General features: G+C 35.9%; 2 protein-coding genes across 2 annotated transcripts; both read right to left on the minus strand.

The window, feature by feature from the left end:
• Nucleotides 1-234: 234 nt before the first annotated feature.
• On the minus strand, nt 235-8,020 carry usp3 (ubiquitin specific peptidase 3). Its single transcript, XM_008412246.3, has 15 exons — nt 7,568-8,020; nt 7,240-7,300; nt 6,136-6,273; nt 5,884-5,967; nt 5,608-5,689; nt 5,443-5,522; nt 4,825-4,938; nt 4,455-4,568; nt 4,212-4,361; nt 3,527-3,633; nt 3,269-3,349; nt 3,057-3,175; nt 2,833-2,946; nt 1,776-1,843; nt 235-1,283 (listed from the first exon to the last, which is right to left on the minus strand). Exons 1-15 carry the CDS (start codon nt 7,656-7,658, stop codon nt 857-859), a joined length of 1,830 nt encoding a protein of 609 aa, XP_008410468.1. The 5' UTR covers nt 7,659-8,020; the 3' UTR covers nt 235-856.
• Nucleotides 8,021-9,433: 1,413 nt separating this feature from the next.
• LOC108166355 (kunitz-type serine protease inhibitor bitisilin-3) lies at nt 9,434-13,401 on the minus strand. The gene is made up of 6 exons (XM_017305193.2): nt 13,341-13,401; nt 12,135-12,326; nt 11,533-11,709; nt 11,400-11,444; nt 11,168-11,246; nt 9,434-10,253 (listed from the first exon to the last, which is right to left on the minus strand). Exons 1-6 carry the CDS (start codon nt 13,399-13,401, stop codon nt 10,175-10,177), a joined length of 633 nt encoding a protein of 210 aa, XP_017160682.1. The 3' UTR covers nt 9,434-10,174.
• Between the last annotated feature and the right edge of the window lie 1,705 nt (nt 13,402-15,106).

A 15,106-nucleotide genomic window follows, 5' to 3' on the forward strand; every position in this document is an offset into this window, starting at 1 on the left:
TATCAAAGAACAATGAACTGTAAGTTTTAATTATCACCAAAAGTAGTAAATTGAGTATATATCACTGTGTGTAATAAAGCTATACACAATTTTTGAGTTACTGAAATACATCAACTTTTGAATAATTTTCCAATTAAGATGCTCATAAAATGTATTTGAATATCTGTCTTTAACGTGCACATTTATATGAGAACAGAAATAGAGTTCAGATATAAGGAAAAACATCACAACATATCGTATGAATGAAAAGTTTTCATTGCATTCAGTCATGGCAGCAATAGCTGATGCATACAAACGTTAAAAGATAATCCACCACCAACACAGACAAAACAAAATGATCATATCGTTTTTGTTTGGTGGCAAAAAAGGAAATACAATGTCTTTGAAATTCAAAGCCATTGCAGTATAAACACTAAATATCCACTAAAAACTGGAAAACAGAACTACACATTTTAAAATGTTGGAAAATAAAAAACTAAAAATTGAAATTTAAAGAAAATAACAGAACAGTAATATATTCACAATGACTCTGTGGTGATACAGTCTCCATGTACTGGCCTTTGGATCACCTGAGGTTTCCCAAGTCTCCAGCTGTACTTCATTATTATAAACAATAACCTTTGGAATCTATTACATACACAAATGTCTGACAAAATTACAACAAAAAAAAGAAGCAAAAAACAAAAATACAAAAAAAAAGAGCAGCAAGTCAAACATGATTATTTCAAACAACTCAAGAAACACATAAAATGAATAGGAAAATAAACTACAATAATAATAAATCAAGAACTGTGACACATCTGAGGTGAAACCAAAATGAAGGAAAGCTAATGTGAGGCAGTGAATTGTGACTGAATCAGGGTGCGGCAGTTTGGAGAGCTTCCTCTGAGGTATCTCTGTCTGCTGCAGCCTCCTGCAACGCCATCTTCGCCTCTTTTAATGGAGCCATGTTTATGCTCGCGTCTTCTTCAGTTTTCTCATCCGGGATGTTTGCTTGTGTGGCTGCACCGTCCGCCAAACACGTCTGTGTGTCTGCCGCAACCTCGTCCTGAGAAACCGTTTCTGTCGAAGCGCAGTCCGTGGCTGCCGTGTCCACGCCGGGCTGAGTTGTGGCAGTGCTGTCAGTGTCTAAAGCCTCTTGAACAGTCCTCTCAACGTAAAAGAGGATGTAGGCCTTGGCTTTCTTCACTGTGTCCTCATTGGTCAGAGTCACTGTGCTGTCGTTGAAGTGGTACCAGTGGCCCTCGTGGCTGCCATATGCTGTATAATGCCCTGATCCAACCCTGTGATCACACACAATCACGTTTTACCGTCTGAATTTTTACAGATTCATCTATTGCTGGTGGAGCACACAGGAACACAGTCAACCTGAACGTACAGCAGTGGCACAACACTGCCACTTAGTGGCCATATCTGGCATAGCAACAATTATCTGAATGTACTTTCAAGGACTCTAATGCCTTTTCTGTTTTAAACTGCAGCTGTCCATAAAACTTGTTGCTCTGTAATTCAGTGATAGAAATCTTTGGTTAAATGAGGCTTTCGTCCAGATGATTCACTTTTAAAGACCAGCTGAAAAGCACTGCAACCTGTCAAGGTTATTAGGCTGCTGCAACATAAATGTTCTACAAATACTTTTGAAATGAGTACATTGTAAGTAGACATAAGGCCAGAAACAATGAATATCATTATACTTTTTTCCATAGATATCTTAAACAAAATGACTTGCATAAACCACGGCAGTAAAGCCTGAATGATGCAAGACCTTGACTCACCCAGATCCATGGTGCACCACGACAGCAGCAAGGTCATACAAACAACTCCCTGGTAACGTGTTCTCTGGCTGCAGAGGGAAACGAAAAGATTTCAATCATGGAAATGTCATTTTTTCATGTCATGTTTGCAAAATCACATCTTAAGAGTTGCTTTTACGCTTCAGGTTTGTTGTGCACAAGATCCCATTACATGCAAAGGTTTGCAACAGAATGCTGTTGCCGAACGACTAATGGAATAATTTATAGTTTACAATCTAAACTAGAGGAAGCATGTTTGGTTCTTACAACTTGAAACAAAGACTGAGGGATTTTGCAAATATAAAAACAGGATGCAATGTATGCAATTACAGGCTTAAATTTGTAACAGGTAGAGTCAGCCGACTGTTACCCTGATGTAGGGGGAGCTGAAAAGGAAGAGACTTTCATGAGCTTTTCCTCATGAATTAAACTGTTAAGAGCTGAAACACCAAATTTACTCACAAATGTAACTTTTTACTTAACGACTCTACAGTATTCACTCATCTACCATCAAAAACAAAACTTGAGTGAGATCCAACATTCAGCTCTTCTGGGAAGGTTTCCATATTGTTTAGGAAGTGTGTTTCATTGACATTTTTTAACATTCTTCCAACAGTGCATTTATGAGGTCAGACATTGATGTTGGATGAGAAAGTCTTGCTCATAGTATTTGCTAGAATTGGAACTAAGAGTTGCTGTTTTATCAAGCTGAGGTCAGGAATCTCATTCTTCTATATCAAGCTCACTCATGCATGTGTGTCTATTGTGTTCTGGTGCACAACAGATGCACCAGGTACACAACCAGGCACCAGGAAGGGGATATTCTCAGACTGTTCCTACAAAGTTGGGAGCATGAAATTGTTCCTAAATGTCTGTATGTTGCAGCAACAAATGTTTCTTTCACTAGACCTAAGGGGTTACACTAGCTTGTATTTTTTTATTTCTTAGTAAAAAAAAGAAAAAAAAACAACTTTCCGGATATTAAAATGATATAAAACTACTTTAAATAATAATGGCAATTAAGATGTTTCCAGCTCACCTCAAGTAAAAAGCCCCTCATGTCCAGGCCCTTCAGTGGAAACTCCACGTAAGTGTCCACCTTGTTTCTCAGAAAGGCAGTCCAGTGGAACCGTTTGAGGTGCAGGCACAAGACCTACAATTACAAACCAAAACAAAACTTTTTATGCCTCTTAAGCCTCAAAGAACAAGCATAAAGTAAATAAAACAGTCATTAAGTCATAAATAAATATGTCTCCCTCACACCTTTGGCAGCTTCTGGATCCAGAACTTCTTGGTTGATTTCTGTCGTTTTTTACACTTGTGACAATAATATAGTTCTGTTTCATCAAGTTCTTCCAGGTCAGTGAAGCTACGCAAGCAGTCTACAACAAATTAAACAAATACGAACCTGTTTTAAAGATAACATAAAAAAGAATGGCCAACAAATTGGTTATCTTCAACAGTAATAGACTTACCACGTAAAGTGCATATAGGCCCTGGCTCCTGGTCCTTACTCCTCTTTTGTCTAAACTGACTAGGAATGTCCAAAGAAAGGTCTGAAGCAACAAGAATGGTAAAGAAAAGAATACTTAGTTGGATGGATAAAAGTTTTATCATGCCTTCATTGACGCCATATGAAGAAACAAAAACATAGACAATAGTATTATTTGTTCTTTTCAAAAAAAGAAAAAAAAGAAAAAAAGAATTTGGAGGTGAAAAAAAGCTCGACTTACCAAGAAATGGATCAAACTTTCGAGATTCTGTTCCACATATCAGGCAGTTAACTTCGTTCTGAAGTATACCACCGAAAACAGACGTGACAACACTGGAAGTCCCATTTCTACACAGAACCAGACAGGAAGACATTGAAAGTAGTTAATAAAACGGATACAGTCGTATTTGGGGAAAAAATAAAGCAGGCCAGATTTTACAAATGAGTCTTTTTAACATATTTAGATGCATATTACAAGCAACAATTATGACCCAACGAATGATCTAAATAGCTATAAAATTGATCATAAAAAAACAATAATCAAAGTAATAAAAAAATAAAAAATTCAAGACCATTTAATGGGTGCTAAAAACATGACTGTGTGAAAGCTGCAGCTTTGCAGTTAGGAATTTTACTGCACAACGTATGAGACACTTTTCAGTACTAAGATACATCGAGGTTTAAACAGTAAAGTCCTTTTTGAAGAGATGCCAACAAAAATGCTGGCATAATAATTATAACTATGTTTTCATATGTTTGCAGAAGATATATATGCATTTCTATTTTCAGTAAACATAATTAGATCACATTGTGTTTATTTTTATACCATGGTTTTTACTCATGATCAGGCAATACCTTGAGAATCTCATACTTTCAGCACCACAAACATAAAGAAAAAAACAAAAACTAAACTCAAACAGACTCACATGCAGCATTTACTGTCTGTGGTGGAGAGTCTGACTCCGTCCTGAGGCGAGACAGGGTAAGACGCCCCGTTGCGGCTGTACTGGAGCTCCCTGTGGAGGTGGTCTAACAGGTAGCGCATGAATTCATGAGCGTCCTGCTGCTGATAGCCCCTGTGTAAACACACACGGTCTTCTATTACAGCTGTGTATAAACACTCATTGCAAATGAAGAAACAAATTAATTAGCAAAATTTTTTTTTTTACCTGAAACTGGGCATGATTTTCCATATGGTATAAAATAAGGAGTCTGGACTAAAGGCGGTCTGGCTTCCTTGCCATAGGGAACAAAGAGTTTTCCTGAACTCCTCCACCAAGGAACTGTTTAACAGAAAACAACTGTTTTACAGCGCTGCATAATCTTGAACAATAACACTAAATCTAATACTCTTCTTCTTAAAGCTTACTTCAGATAATCTGACATATTCCCCTGTGAGATTTATTTTTGTGCTCCTCAAAATACCTCATGATTGTTTTTACATGACTGACAACAAATAATTTGGCTACAATATGATACTTCGAAATGAATGGGAGATTTATGGCCATGAATTCTCCTTCCTGCAGAAGAGGACCTTACACACTGTTGTTCCCTTGGCTGCGGGTGTGGTACATCCTCCTTCCTGCCGTCTTACCGCTGCGCAGGGCAACAGCAGGCAGCTCCTTGAAATAACAGCTGAACTGCTCGATGTTGCTGTCAAAGGAAGAACATTTTGTCAAAACAGAAACTGATGTGACATGTGGAAGCAGACGACATCCAAAAAATATGCCAGGAATCCCAGCTTCAACTTTAGTCTGCAGACACATAGTAAGATGCAATAGAATCAGAGCTGGAGAATTTTATTCATCTCACTAATTCTCAATTAAGTTGAAGGGGAATGCTACGGAATATAAACAGGAGTTTACTAAAAAAAAAAAAATTCAAATATTACAAAATAAATATCAAATATTATTTTTATATAACATGTTTTGATACTATTGGATAATCCTGCTGCATGATGCAAAAACGTTTAAGTAGAGAAACCTGGCCTTGACTGCTTCTTGTTTCTAGGCAGCCTCTGTAATATCCTCCAATGTGCAACAGACTGTATTAATAAATGCTGACTGGTCATGGGGCCCTGGCTCCTCTGGGGAAGAACTGCTGATTTTGTGCTGCAAATCCAGTGGGCCACCCACGTCCCTCAGAGCAAAGCCTTACCTGAGTGACTGCAGGATGGCGTTCATGAAGCATGTGTTGCCCAAGTTTCGAAGACCAGTGGCACCCACAGCCACTCCGTCCTGAAAGAGGGGAAGCTGAGGATTAAATCTGTCAAATCTTATGGAAAGCCATTCTAGATTATTCTTAAAGTGGAATAATACTTACATTGTCTTTTAACAGCTTTCCATCTGCAGATGAGCTTTCTAGAAGTTTCCTCTTCCTCTGTCTGTCCCCCAAAAGCAATGAACTGAAAAAGGATGAGGTTTTGTTTTTAATTTACAATATATCTGAGAAATTGTTTTAAAGTCAAATGCCATTAAAATTTTACATAATCTATGAGGTAAATTGTTTTGGTCAAATATTTTAGGAACTGCAGAGATGACAGAATAAATAATCAATCAAATGCATTATAAGGCTCTATTAGTGAATATTTTTACTTACTTTTCTAAACTCTGGAGATGTTCTCTCACCTTCTGTGTATGCCCATGTTTGGTGTCATTGACAACAAAGTCATCACATCTGTAACTACATATAAATAAACAGTTACAATACACACATTTAAAACAACAATCTCTAAGAAATCTCTGCAGTGTCACACATTAAAGCTCAAGTGCATCCATAAAAAAAGGAAAGTTAAATGTTTGAGTTTTAAAGAGATGTAGCGAAGCTGCATTTGTTCTTGGGAAAACTCACCAAAATACACTGAAGTTGCTGCAGTCCATGCAGACAGAATGATAGGTTTTATCTTTCTCCTGTTTTTCCCCCTTCCTTTGACAAATGCTGGGGCCTTGGTTCTCTTCAAAGTGTTTCTTGGCATGCCCATTGACATATCTATATAAGAATTGGTAATTTAATAAAGTAAAAACATCAATAATTACCAGAAAAAATATATTAAGAATAAAAAAAAAAGAATCAGGAATTCTGATTTTCAAGATATCTTGACTTTTACAACCCATGATTATTCTGTTTAATTATGCAATCAGACAATGCAAATTAAGGACTATGCTCTCTATCCAAAAATGCATAATTTTTAATTGAAGTTTAATAATTCAACTATATGTAATCACAGAATACATGTCTCATGTTTTCCTGTTCTACACTTCATAGTAAATAAGTTGAGTGGGACATGTTTCCAAATTTTGTATAAATCATGGCCCCAATGTATAAAGAATGTAGACACATTACATCCAGGCTGTATCTGAACAATGTTGGGGGAAAAAAAGTGATGTATCCATCCATTATCCAGCAGACTAAGCAGAAAAGTCCAAATTTATGTAGTTGTGAATAAATAATGCAATGGTTAGAACTATCCAAGGCTGACAAGTTTTTTTTCATAATAGTAAAACTTAACAGTATTAAATATTTTTAATCAATACTTCCATTTTGTCTAAATACTAAATCTTATTGGAACAAATGACAAGAATTGGTTAATGTCAAATACAGGCCTAATTTAAACAGTTTTTAACTAGGTAGCTTCAAGTCCATAACATATTCAAGACCTACCTGGTTAAAAAAAACCTCACTTACCTGATAAACTTATATCTACCTTAACTTGAGCAAGTTAAAGATAATTATGTCAAACTGTCCTTCCACTGTAGACAGGCCTTCCTTGATTAGACAGTTTGACCTATGTCCTGTAATCTATTTTTGCTTTATTATTGTTTCCTCTTTTATATACCAGATTCGTTTCAAATGTAAAGAGCTTAATAAAAAATGCATTATTATTAGTATCACAAGAGAAAACTAAATGATAGTTTAGTTGTGGTGTCTTGTCAATAGCAAAAATCAGCTACTTACCGCCCACAGTGAACCATCAGACAGGTAAGGCAAATCCATGGACTTTTATTCGACCTGCAAACTAAACATAAAACATAACATAATGAAGCAAAACGGTGCGTTCCATTGAACCATTTTTTTTTACTATTACTATAACAACTGTGATTTGCCCTTGTGGCTGTTTACTTGTAGCTACAGCGTGGCTAGCAAACTGACACATAAACGATTTCATGAGAAGTTTGACTTGGGGATAAGGTTAAAAAAAAATCATAAAGTACCCCAGACTGCTCCAATTGAACTACCTTCACTTTAGTTTTATAAACGGAACTGAGACAAATGCCGCTCTTACCATTACAGCACCAGGAGGACGGTGTACCGTTAGGGAACCTGGGGGAGTCGGTGGCACAGCTTACGTTAGAGCTGAGATGAGGGCACTCCATCAGCTTCTCAACTCTATGGACAGAACAACACGAGCAGTACCAGGACAAGGACTCTACAAAAAACCCTCAACAATACCAATGGTATCCGGCCAGCTAACAATAGTTAGCCAATTAACCTAAAGCAGCTAGCGAGTACACGTTTTCCTGTCTTCGCTAACGCCAACGCGTTAGGTAACTAAAAGAGCTTTCACTTTTCAGACTAAGAGTTCAAATAAAATCAACCCTCGGCAGTTTCCACCCACACATATTGTAAGGTAAAACAGTAACGATATCTTTGGTGTTCACGCAGTAGGTAACTGCTGGCCACAAACAAATGGATATAACTCAAGGAAGTGACGTACATTCCACCGGCTCTCGCTCGTTTTCGTCACAAAGATGAAAAGCCTCAGAGAAAAACACTTTAGCGCTTCCGTCTTTGTGCTTAAAAGATAGAAATGGGTGTGTAGGCAGTCTAATCGTATATGAGGTAGCACTATTTCTTTTTAATGCATGATTTCTTACCTGTGCAAGTTCTATATTTAAATTAAATTTAGCTAGTTTTTGTAAAAACTTCCTTTCCAACAACATATGGCAGCCAGTTGTGACATATAATCGAACCTTCGCTCCCTTTTTTAAAATGTTTTTGAAAACCCATAGTGATTTTTTTCTAACTTATGTTCTTATTTGTCGAAACACTCCTCAAAGTTACACTAGGTAGTAGTGGTTAGAAATAGCACAATAAAGCCTTGCTTTTGTCACACTACCCCAGAGTTGTGGCTACAATCCAGTAGCTTACCATCATCAGAATGTGAATGTGTGCATGAATGGGGAATAACTGATTTGATGGTAATGCGTTTTTAATGGTCCTGAAAAGCAGCAGATAAATATGTCATTTAATGTCACAAGTAACTTATATAAAATGTGTTGTTTTTTGTTTTTTTTTTTACATATTTTTTAAAACTGCCACTATGCCACAGCAGAGAGCAATAACGAAAAAAAATCAACCTCCTCTGGGTCCCTCCAGTGGTCTGCAGAAATACAGCGCTCCTGGGTCAGAAACAACCAATCAAAGCTAAACTCAAAAACTGACCTATCAGAGGGTTTCTGGAAGGAAGCTGGAAAGATTTGATCCAAATGATATAGTTAAAAAGACAAATATCCCTGACACTAACCAAATGTATGTAAACGTCTGAATCCAAAGAAAGTGGCACAAAACATTTCTTAAAAATGTTCTTGCTAAGTTTTTCAGACATTTAACAAATAAAAATAATTTTGGTAACGGACCTAAAACAATAGACATTTGGTTTGATTTAAGTTCAAACAGTGAGAAAAAAAATGTATGTATCTTTTTATTCGTAAATATTTGGTTTCAATTCTGACTGTTGAAGGCCATATGGCTCCAGCAGCCTAAAAGCTGGTGAGTCAAAACCCGATGTTATAAACTGAGTCAATTAAGTTTCTGTTATGTTCTACAGCTCTAGTACAACCTCAACCCTAATGAAGTAGTTTTTATCCTAAAAAGCTATTTTATTCCTGAATCTGCTCCCCCTGATCAACATAAAGTTTGGAAGTGTTCATAATAAACTAGATTGAGTGATGAAAAACTGTCTAAGCAAGTTTCCAATTTTAGAATGAACAATTCAGAACATTACACCAAAATGATTCATAATACCATGTACCTTCCTGATGGTCATGTCATGGCTAGTTAGTGTGTTGCAGAACTTTGTTGCTTTGTATTTTAATAGTCACAAAAGAAGATTTTCAACAATAATGCTGAAGAAACTGATAAAAACACAAACATAAAAACAAAATTTATTGAAGATTAAAACTTCACCTTATTAAGCCCTACTGCAATGTAAACAGTATATAAAGCACCAAAAAATATGCAGAATGGATTTCGGTAAATAAGACGGAATATTGATTTGAACAAAAATAATAATGACATTTGTTGAATGTTCACAGCTATAGACTTCGAAATGGAGAGCTAAGCTGGGTTTTCATCCAGACATTTGGTAGAACATACGGCACATTCTGCAAAATCACAATGCATTTTATATCCAAACACCTGCCAACATATGCACAAAATGAAATATTTGAAGAGAATGTTGTCCTTATCTATAGGGTTGCTTTTATTTCTGTTTCAACAGTTGTTAACTGAAAAAAGGGCTTTATTGTAGACAAAAAAAACCCCAAGATATCTTAAAAAGTGAGGTTTCTAAGAACATGAGTTTTTGAATATGTACCTTATTTCTGATTATTTACTTGTCATTTTAAACTTACAAATATTTTAATGTGATTGCATTTTAAATCTCTAGCTTCAAAAGTTGAATACATTGGTTAAATCTATGAAAAGTAAAAAAAAAAAAAATCTCTTAGCATGTAACCGAAATTAAACAATTCTAATTTTTAAAAAAATCTGCTTTAGAGTGTAGTTCTCTGGGACAGAAAAAATATGCATTTGGTTTTAGGACACAAAACTTAGTTCTTAATGGCAACCAGGTGAAAAAGATGCTGTTTTTTGGAGAAAAGGAGCCTTCCTATGTCATTTCTATCCCACTCCCCTGAAGTGGTGCGTCGGTCTGGGGCTCCTTGGCTTTCTTCTTTTGGTGTTTTTTCCTACAAAAGTGCAATAAATGATGAAATACATGAAAAAAAGTGACTTTTTCAAATGTTTTCATACGACAAATGTTAATATATTTTGTAAGAATTTTCTAAATTAGTATCAGAAGCACATAATTGTGAAAAGGAAGGAAAATGACTTGTGATGTTTTATTTATTAGATTTATATATATAAATGTGAAAAAAGCATGGTATGCATATCCAACCCCCTTTGAATAAGCGTCCTGAATCAATCCTTTCTGCAGAGATTAATATATTTACCCAGTCCTCTATGCAAAATAGCTGAAGCTCAGTCAAAATTAGACAGTGCCCATGCAGACGAATTTTCAATTATAGCTGCAGATTCTCAGATTTAGGCCATTCATGTTCTATGGCTGTACCATGTATTAAGGTTTTCCCCTTACTGCACAGTAGACCTCCACTTCCATCTCAAGTTTTTTGCAGGATTGGTGTATATTTAAATCCATGCTTCTCCCCATCAGGTCTAAACATGTGCCTTTTCCCTAACAAATATATTTTCACACCATGATACTGCCACCACTATGCATCAAAGTGGAGATGCTAAGTCGGGGGGGAATGTGCAATTTTGTTTTCCCGCAACATGAGGTGTGCTTCTTCATCTTTACAGGTCAAGAAGGTGTGTTTATACTTATGTTAAATAAACTCAAGTGGATTCACATTGACTAATCATGAGGACTTCTTTGGGCAATTTGCTGCAAAGAGAGTTTTAGAAAATCACACCTAACTTTTCAGATTTGTTTTGTAAAAAAAATATTTGAAAATAGGTATTATTTTACTTTCAATTCTCAAGTATGCTCTTCTTTTTGTCAGAAAAAGTACAATTAAAACACATACTGTTGAGTTAAAACACTTGACAGAATATGAAAGAGAAGAACAAAAAGCAGACTTACTTTGACTTCACTATGAGGAGAATCACAGTTAACAGGACAGCAAAAATGACAATGGAAAGCAGAACCGCAAAGATGATGGCTGTTGGAAAAGGCAGCTGTTAAGCTAATGTTTAAATTGTAAATTACTGAAAATATTGGTAGAAACTCCAACTTGGCAACCAATGAGAATTTCAATAAAGGCAAACAAGCATTTATTCAGTCACTGAAGACATTTGTCCCCGTCTGCACTTACTAATAGGAGTGTCCGGTTCATCCTCCTCAGGCTCATCCCCTTCATCTAAGAACCAGATAGATCAACATTAACATGTTGTTAAAAAAACAACAAAAAAAAACAAATACACAACTTGAGATAGTTATTAGCTCACCATGAATGCCAACGCAGGTACTATTGCAGCTGTCTAAGTCAAAGAATCTGTTTCCATTTCCAAAGCATCCAGTCCAAAAGAACGTTTTGCATTTGTCATGAACGGAGTCGTAGTAGTATCTGAGGCGGTTACTATTACACCCTCCAGGTGCATATTTAAAGTGACAAGCTTCAGTTGCTGTTAACAGAAGATACAATTAATTTCAAGATAATCAGTCTGTCTGTCTGTCTGTCTTAGATTTTCACCACTTGGTGGCGCATAATTGCTACAAATTGTAGAGAACAGTGGCCTCCTGGCATTACATTTAAAACACTCCCTAAATCCTTTCTGTTAACAGAAAAAAATATGTTATCCTATGTGGAATATAGTTGAGGGGCATTTCTTTTGTCTTTCTCATTCAAAAAGGCTTAGTTGTTTTGTCATGTTTCTTTAGGCCATTAAACGGTTATCATTGAGTTCTAACTCCAAAGTCCACCAACGGCATGAAGGATGTTCAGCAGTTATATTTGCCATGACTCATACAGCTGAGTAGTGGTGAAAATAAAATGAACTTTTTAATCAAGTAATTTTTATTTTGCTTATCAAACAAAAAATCTTCTCACCGTCCGTTGGGTACAACTTCTCAAAGTTGAATGAACAGTTTCTCAAGCACTGTCTTTCACTTCGGAAACGGTTGGCGTTTCCTCCCTCGCCTTGGTAGAAGAATGGCAAGCACTTGTCTTCTTCAGGTTTGTAATACACAGAAAACGTGAAAGTTGTGCCTTGACCTGGATCCTGGGGCAGTTTGCAGAATTCTGTTGAATGACAAAAAGATAAGTTTAAGATATTTTTATTTTCAAAACAGCCAAGTTCTCTTTTTTATTCAGAATAATGCATGCTTAAACAAGACCTTTCTGTAAATCTATAACTAATGTTTAACTAGCATGATCACCAGAGATCCACTCCCTGTTTTACAGCAGCAATAAAAGGTGTCATATATTTTTCAGCCATGTTGCTCTTTATGGGCTTCACAGAAAAGAAGTGTGTTTCAAGCAGTTCTTTTTAACAAAAGTAAGCTTAATATGGGCAGATCACCTATGTAATTGACACTCTTACTTTAACAAAATGAAAATCAATGCTTAAATTCTGGAAAACGAAGACAATTTGGGTTCTAACTCTAACCTGTATCTTTAAGTGAAGATACAGGTTCGTTTCAGCTCAGCTTAGATACAGGTGCAGAACTAAGGTGAGTTGTGTGTAAAGGTTTTGAATTACAGCGGTAGAAAACATCTGGTCAGCTTAACACAAGCAGGAGAAAAAAAAATATATATATATATATACATATATACATTTTCAGCAAAATAAACAATCATAAAATACTATAATTTGAGCTTCAAGTCATAACATTAACATGACACAAAGGTACAATGATAATGTAGTAATAGCTGTTTAAAGGGTAATGTTTAGTTTTTACCTGTAAAATCAACAGACTTTTGCTGAACTGACTTGTTTTGTCCTGTTAGTCCATGTCTACAGTTTCAGTCGTCCCTTGCCTCAGGAAAAATAACACCCAAGTCGCACCAAAATAACTCAAGGTGAAGTCGTACCTCGGAGATTACAGTGTCGTTGAAATTAGCTCATTCAGCTCAAGCGAACAACGTAAATCAGACTGAATTCAGAAACCAGTTCCATACTCTTACAGAAACACCTACGCCCATGTGCTGGTCTAGATTATAGAAAGCTAGCTTCAACTCTCCAACATGTATTCCTAATTATCTTTAAATTAACTTTCATTTTAAGAAAAAAAGAAAAAAAAAATACAGCCATACCTTGTCTTTGTGAGTTGCTGGTGTGAAGTGCTGACAAAAAAAAAAGCAGAAGATTCTTCATTTTGCTGCCTGTCTTTGTGCTGTCTTTCCTGGAGTGACTGAGGGATATAAACTACGATGGGAGTGGGTGCTCATTATTGACCTTTGGACATGTATTGTCCTAATGATAACTCTGTCAATCGAAACTGAAGTTAATGGGAACTCTAGAGAGTTCCTCTCTGTTACAGTTGTACTGTCATAAAAAACAGTTTGTAGGTTGTGATATTTGAGCGTAGATAGACATGCTAAGATCCATTTTGCAATAAATGTGAACTGAAGCCTTGTTAGGTCAGTTCAAATACGATGTTTATGTATTTATCAGGATGAACATGGAATAGAAAGGATCTACCCATCCTGAATTTTATTACTTTTTGAATTTGGTAACTCACACAGAACTTTTGAATTTTCCTTAATTACTGCAAAGAAGGAAATAACATTGGTACCAATATTTTATGGCTAATTCAGGAAGCAAGTAAGTACCAGTTACAAAATACTGTATAGTTATTAGTGTGTCAGCATTGGTACTGACATCTTCTATGGCTTATGAAATATTCAGCTTTTTGTGATCATCTTGGTACCGAATGGGGAACATCCCATAATTTCTGAAACATTCTGCTAAAAACATTGCACTTTTTCACAGCTGAGTGCTTCCACGTACTTACAGCTAGAAACACCATTCAAATTAAAGGGTAGTCATATTCACCAACTACTTCTGTTTATTTCAGCTTTTTCATATCTTCTACAGATTTAATAAAGTCCCTCTTCAAGTTTTTACTTGGGTTAGGAAAGATTAGAAGAAGCTTACCTTTTTGATTTAGTAATCAATTACTTTCTGTTTCCCTTTGGCATTAATTACAATATTAAAAGTTGTGTGATATTTCATGTTCACTTGCCTTTTCTAATCTTATCCTGTAGGGGAGAAGTTGGAGCCAGTAGTCCATAATGTTTTTGTTTTTGTCTTTATTGTTCATGCCTGAATAAACTGAAAAACCATCCACCTCCAAAAATGAACTGTGCCACAGTAAATCAAAATTTCCCCCCAATATATATGGACTAAAAATTCTCATCAGGTTCTCATGCACACTCTCTCATTGAAAAAAAAAAACGATTCTCATTTCCTCCCTGCCCTCTTTAGATGAATGGGTTTGCAGCAATCATGTTTGGCGTAATACTACAGAGCATTTGTGAAGTTTGCTCCATGACCTGCATCATGATGATAACATCAACTGCAAATTAGATTCATCTGAGTAAAATCTTACTTAATAGCTGAAATCTGGAGAGTTTCTGTGTGAAAAGGTTTCTTCAGGGGTAATAAAACATGACCAATGTTTAACCCACCTCAATTCCAAACACCTACTCCCTCTTATAATGATGATAATAAAAAAGCCAGAAATGTGTGAGCCACTTTGCTTTTGTCAATTTCCACCAAGGGAGTTTATTTAAACATTCTCTTTTCAAAACTGACATGATGTGTACAGAAACAGGTTAGATGTAGATTGTAGCAGTCAGACTCAGACAGAATAATCTCATTGTTTACAATTTTCAAAATTACAGTGAAAGAAAATGAATCAGTGAGCTCAGCGCAAATAGGAGAGGGTAAATAATATTTGTAGCTTAGTATACACAGTTGTAAATACTATTTTTGGTAACTCCCCAGAACAGTACTTGTTAGTCCTTAAATAAAGAGTAGTGCAGATGACCACAAAATTACATGAAATGGGTTAACT

This window comes from Poecilia reticulata, chromosome 6 (assembly GCF_904066995.2).
Source record: "Poecilia reticulata chromosome 6, P_reticulata-male-v2, whole genome shotgun sequence".
NCBI lineage: Eukaryota > Metazoa > Chordata > Actinopteri > Cyprinodontiformes > Poeciliidae > Poecilia > Poecilia reticulata.

What these genes read in the sequence shown, in the direction of transcription:
- usp3 (XM_008412246.3), bottom strand. Translation starts at nt 7,658, where the DNA reads ATGGAGTGCCCTCATCTCAGCTCTAACGTAAGCTGTGCCACCGACTCC. An exon ending in GAAAGCTGTTAAAAGACAAT is followed by an intron (nt 5,523 to 5,607) that starts GTAAGTATTATT and finishes CCCCTCTTTCAG; the next exon opens with GACGGAGTGGCTGTGGGTGC. An exon ending in GGATCCAGAAGCTGCCAAAG is followed by an intron (nt 2,947 to 3,056) that starts GTGTGAGGGAGA and finishes TTGTAATTGTAG; the next exon opens with GTCTTGTGCCTGCACCTCAA.
- LOC108166355 (XM_017305193.2), bottom strand. Translation starts at nt 13,401, where the DNA reads ATGAAGAATCTTCTGCTTTTTTTTTTGTCAGCACTTCACACCAGCAAC. An exon ending in TGAACCGGACACTCCTATTA is followed by an intron (nt 11,247 to 11,399) that starts GTAAGTGCAGAC and finishes CTTTTCCAACAG; the next exon opens with CCATCATCTTTGCGGTTCTG. An exon ending in CTCCTCATAGTGAAGTCAAA is followed by an intron (nt 10,254 to 11,167) that starts GTAAGTCTGCTT and finishes GCACTTTTGTAG; the next exon opens with GAAAAAACACCAAAAGAAGA.